This window comes from Leptonychotes weddellii, unplaced genomic scaffold (assembly GCF_054177405.1).
Source record: "Leptonychotes weddellii isolate Sample4059 unplaced genomic scaffold, ASM5417740v2 HiC_scaffold_13653, whole genome shotgun sequence".
In the NCBI taxonomy this organism is placed as follows: Eukaryota; Metazoa; Chordata; class Mammalia; order Carnivora; family Phocidae; genus Leptonychotes; species Leptonychotes weddellii.
In genome coordinates this window covers 13-5,580 of record NW_027716466.1, presented here as the reverse complement: position 1 = coordinate 5,580, position 5,568 = coordinate 13, and the positions used below count along the sequence as shown (strand labels likewise).

Below are 5,568 nucleotides of genomic sequence, written 5' to 3'. Positions count from 1 at the left end.
CCACCATCTTCTCCATCCTCACCACCATCTTCTCCATCCTCACCACCACAACCTTCACCACCATTAGCACCACTTCTATAGCCATCAGTCCCTGTCTGTTCCAGCCGTTGGGACTTCCTGCTGACGGGGCCCATACTGAAATGTTTGGCTCATCTGGGCCTCAGGCACCAGGTGGGATGTGTAGACACCTGTCTCCCCATGGGGTGTGGCTCAGAGCACAGCATCAGAGTGGACATTCTCCTTGGTTCCGAAAGGCTGCCCTACTTTTATGCCTGGCATCCTGGCCGGGACTGGCCTTGAGGAGGTGTTCCAGAGCTGCCCCCGAGCCCCAGGGCTGCCCTCACCACACAGGAAAGACCCAGAGAAACTGTGGAGTGATGTTACCATTTGGTTTTTCAGGGCCCCTTCGAACCGAAGCCCTCGCTGACACGAGCCCCTGCCATCGATCACGACCACGGCGTAGCCCAGGGACGCCAGTGTGTTGAGCCGCAAATACTTGATTCCTTTGAAGGAGTTATTCACCAGCTGTACCTGTGACGGGAGAGCAAGGAGGGGACGTGGAGCTTTAGGACGAGTGGCAAGGAATCCAGTGTGAGACACCAGGCAGGAGGGGCTGGATGGGCCAGGGGCCAGAGGGATGGGGCCGGGGGTCTTACAGCCTCATCAAAGCTCCTGCACTTTACTGTGGAGGCTGCAGATGGCTCTGGAAGGGTTCTAGCCACGGGGGAATAGAAGGTCAGGCAGAGGCCCACTCTGCACCAGGCTTGTGCTTAGGATGGGCTCCCTCCTCAGCCGGGGCCTCTGCCGCGGCCCTACCCTGGAATCACTCCCTGATTTTTTCAGCCACATTCTGCCCCCTTTCTACCTGCAGTTTTCTCTAAAAACAGACAAAAACTGGTGGTGTTCTCAGAGTAACTTGACTTAACCCAGTTCCTCACTTTTGGCGCTACTGATGTTTGGAGCTTTGTCAGTCTCTGCCATGGGAGGGCCATGTCAGGTACTGCAGGGCGTTGACTGTCCCAGGCCCCCACCATAGCTGTGATGATTACAAATGTCCCTGGACATCACCAAGTGTTCCCTGGGGGACAGAATAACCCCAGGTGAGAAACTGCCATCTTAGATGGACCCCAATGCCCATCTGCCTGCCTGGACCTGTCTTGTCCCCTTCTCAGAGAACTGGGCCCAGGGCCCATGGCCACCTCTATCCCCAAGTAGGTGACCAGGGGTGACAGTGGGTCACTGCTGGGCAAGTGGGCCAGACAGACACCTGGGGGCTAGGGGGGTTTCCCAGAGGGACAAGGGAGCATCAGCAGGTGAAAGGGGCAGGGAGTTGTATGAGAGGGTGGGATGTACAGAGACCCAGAGGCAGGGGAGCAAGGGCCCCCAAGAACCCTGTGTGGTCAGTGGGGCTGCGGCCCCCTTGCATGAACCCTCCTTCTGCCCTAGCTGGCACCCAAGTCCTGCTGTGAAGGAAGGGGGTGTAGGGAGCAGGGCTGACACGCACCTGGGGGCCTCCATACACAAAGAGGACAGTGGGGTGCTTCTTCCCTGGCTGCACAGCGTGGGGCTTGTAGATCATGCCGTAGAGCCGCACGTCCGACTGCGTGTGGAAATGGAAGATTTCCGGGGGCACGTAATCCGGGGGGCAGCCTGCAGAGACAGAGCGGCTGTGGCTTTTTGGGCCGGAGGGCGCCAGGGAAGCACATCTGGCTGAATGAAGCCCAGGAGCCACTGCCTGGCCCTCGGCTGTGGAGGGAGGATGGGAGGCACCCTGTCTTCTGTGCTTCCTGATGGTTTGAATCAGAATCCAAGGGCCACAAAGGACCCTTGGTCCCATGAGTGTGCACGCGGCAGGCTGCGGTCCCCCACAGCCCCCCGACACTTGCTGATCTGATCTCCTATGGGGGTGGCCACGCCTCTGCTATCATCTGCCTCTGATTTTCACCTTTGCCAAGCACCACTGGTTTTCCAATCATGACAGTGAGGCAAACATCTTTCTTTAGGATTACCTTGAAAGTTTATTTAGATAAATAGAGAAAGTCAATTTAAAAAGGAAATAAGTCAATTGTCACACAGGTTCTGTAAAGGGTCAGACGGTGGGTACTTCTGTCTCTGCGTCTTAACTACACGGCTTGGCTGTCTCGGCCCCAGTGTGGCCGTGGACAGTCCCTAAGTGACCGGGAGTGGCCGGGCTTGGTGCATAGGCCGTGTTTGCCCACTTCTCATGGAGGTGGGCTACAAACATGGCAAGACTGGGAATTTCCGGACGTGGTGCCTCAGTCCACCTGCCGGCACCAGGACCCAGGACTTCCCACTGCTGTCCCCCTTGCTGTGCTGGGTGTCTTGGTAGGACCCACCCTTCCCTCGGTTTCATCTGTAACACGGGCCCAGGGTTCCTGCTCTATCAGGTCCTGCAGTGATGTGGGGAGAGTCACAGACTGAGTGAGCTACTGGCTGGAGACTTCTACTGGGTCCCAGAGGGTGACGATGTAACAAGATGCTTTCCAGCCCACAGACACCCCACAAACGCCAGGCATTCTTATTTCCTAGAATGTTCTGGAAATCTAGCAAGTGGCAAATGTGGGGTCAGGGAAGGGCATCCTTTTTAGTCTGTGATTGCCGTGGGCTAGGCGCTGTCCAGAGTGTTCAGCTTTCACCTTATGGACTGCCTGCCGTGAGACCGTTTCATAGAGAAGGACACATTTGAGGGAGACTGACTGACTTGCCTATGGTTCTGCAGCCAGCAATGAATCTGGGGCCACCTGAGCAGAGTTCCGGCCACCCTTCAGGCTCTTGGGCAAACTGGAAAGTTGCCTCTGTTCCCCGAGGCTACGCTCCTGCCTGACGCCCCAGCTCCTTCCACAAACAAAGGTATCGGGATGTGTGCCCTGCGCAGATGCCCCTGGAGACAGCCACCCAAGGATGAGAACGCCCCACGTGGCGACGCCCCATGTCTGGCAGCTGGTCGCTCTGTGCCGTGCTGTCCCTAACCACAGAGCAGAAGTTAGAGACAGGCCCAGGGGGCAGGGCCCACAGGACAGGTGAGGCCACTGGTAATGCCCAGTGATGAGCTCTTGGGGCCCCCGGGCCACTTGCTGCTTCGAAGCTGCCAGAACAGCCCCCTCTCGCCAGTGTTATTTAACAGGGCCGCATCTCATTCTACAGACAGGCAAGCCGAGGCTGCTGGGGATGGCAGGGGAGACTTGGTCAGGTCCCCAGGGATGTGGGGCTACTCACTGGCTGCCTCCATCATGCTGGCCCAGAAGTGGGGCTGCTTGTGCAGAGGGTCATCGTCGGGGCCGCTCAGCTTATAGACGTGCACGCAGGGCGGGGTGCTCACGCTGCTGTAGTGGCTGATGAACATGTCGAAGTTCTGTAGGCAGGACGGGGTGCTGAGCACTGCATGACGCGTGTCCTTCCCGACCTCCCAGTCCACTTTGGTTCCCTCTGCCCCGTCACAACCCACTTACTGTCTCTGCCCTGTGTGCTCGCTTGTTTAAACTTTAAAACTCTTCCACTCCCATGAGGTGGGTGCTATTACCATCACCCCCATTTCACAGATAAGCAAACTGAGGCCAAGAGGAATCTGTCCCCTGGCCAGGGACCCCCGACCCCCGACACTTCCCTGGTGGTAACTGACCGACCCAGGGTCATACCCAGATCCTTCTGATGCCAGAGCCTGCTCACGTTGCTGGTTCTACAGCCTGCGGACTGCTACCAAATGCTTGCCCTGGACTGGAAGTAGCCCTGGGCACGTTCACTGCCTGACATTCTAGATCATTCTGACAGGCTAAGGCTGGGTGCCTTAATGGTGCCAGGCACATCTAGGGAGTGCCCACCTGGCTCATGGAGCAGCTGTGGGAGAAGCCGGGTGTGGTAAGGCGCACGATCTCGCCCGCCGACTCATAGCTGACCACATAGAGGTGGTGCTCCAGGGGCGTGTCCTTTGTACCTTGGAAGTACACCAGCTTCGTCTCCTCGTTGACCCAGATCTGTGGGGGCACAGGGTCTCCTCGTGAAGCAGCCCCAGGCCAGGCCTTGGACTTCCCGCGCCTCTGCTCCCACAGTGGCTGAGGGAGGGGGCTGATGCGTAGCGGAGAGACCCAGGCCCTTCTCCCTGCCCCCACAGGGAGGGCCCAGAGTTCTGTGCCCGGGACGTCTGTTCTCTCCCTAGTTGGCTTTAGCCCACCGGCTGGAAAAGAGCTAGCTGGGCGAGAAGCGCCTCGCAGACCTGGCGCGGCAGGAGGGGACAGCAATCTGAGCTCACCGCATGTCCTCTGGTAGGACTTGAAATCGGAACGCCAACCCCAGACAGCCCCTTCTGGGCATGCCCAGAGCTGCGAGTGCAGAGCAGAGGGCACAGTGCCCAGGACAGAGGCTGAGGGAGGGGCTGGCCTGTGCCCGAGGGCCCATCAGCCCCCAGTCCTGGTCCCCAAGGGGTCAGCCCACCCCTCTGACCCAGGTGCTCAAGGCTAAGATGCTTCTTAGCCTTGCTTCCTGGGTGAAGCCCCATCAGACCCCAGTGTGATGTTTAGCGATGAGGCCTCGGGAAGAACAGGAAGGAACCCTGCTCTGGGGACTGGAAGAGCCACTCACTGCCTTTCTGGGGCCGACCTGGGAACATGGAGGTAAAACACTTAAAGAAGGAGTGTTCTCTGATGCAGCATTATGCTCCAGGGAACTGTTCCTGAGGGCTTCGCTCGAGCGGTGACTTTAAGTGGAAGGACAAACACGCTGTGTTCTTAATATTAAAAAAAAGGCGGACTTGAATGTCCAAAAAGACAAACTGGTTTCAAAATTATGGCACACTTCTCTGCAGCCACATAAAACCATACTTTCTAAAAAAAAAAACCCAACCTCTTCAAATCCCCTAAAACGATGTCCTATGGAGGGGCGCCCGGCTGGCTCAGTTGGAGGAGCATGCAACTCCTGATCTTGGGGTCATGGGTTTGAGCTCCATGCTGGGTGCAGAGATGACTTAAATAAATCTTTGAAGAACAAAACAAAAACCCCCAATGTCCTGTGGAGATGTGTGCATACAAAAATGCTCTGCCGGGATTTTCGCTGCGGTCGGCCACCTCCGAGGGGATGAGGCTTCGGGAGCCTGGGCGGGGTGAGGAGTGAAGGGATCCCTAACGTAGGGTTACTTAGAACAGTTCAGTTTGTACAACAAACACTGATGTATCCTTTGCTGCCGTCCTTTTAAAATAAATGCAGGTTTTCTAGAAACAGAGAATGTCGCTGGGAAACCCCCACCACACGCAGTCACTTGCCAGTTTTGTCACCAGGACCACGTGAGAAGGTGCACACACTGAAGGAGGTGCTCCCGGGGCACCTGGACCCCCTGAGGCCCCTAAATAGTGCAGGCGGCTCAGAGCTGCGCCCTGCCAGCACGCACGGCCTCCGGAGGGGACGTGAGAAGCCAGTCTTTCCCTTTGTAACCTTTAACATGCTGTTGTGTTGTCAACGAGACTTCAGTTAAGAGTAAAAATAAAAAGGGGCGCCTGGGTGGCTCAGTCGTTAAGCGTCTGCCTTCGGCTCAGGTCATGATCCCAGGGTCCTGGGATC

The 5,568-nt window shown here is 57.1% G+C and overlaps 1 protein-coding gene across 1 annotated transcript; it reads right to left on the bottom strand.

The window, feature by feature from the left end:
- Positions 1-23: 23 nt before the first annotated feature.
- On the bottom strand, positions 24-4,398 carry LOC145718298 (dipeptidyl peptidase 9-like). Its single transcript, XM_081809778.1, has 4 exons — positions 3,840-4,398; positions 3,238-3,373; positions 1,505-1,650; positions 24-531 (listed from the first exon to the last, which is right to left on the bottom strand). Exons 1-4 carry the CDS (start codon positions 3,846-3,848, stop codon positions 211-213), a joined length of 612 nt encoding a protein of 203 aa, XP_081665904.1. The 5' UTR covers positions 3,849-4,398; the 3' UTR covers positions 24-210.
- Between the last annotated feature and the right edge of the window lie 1,170 nt (positions 4,399-5,568).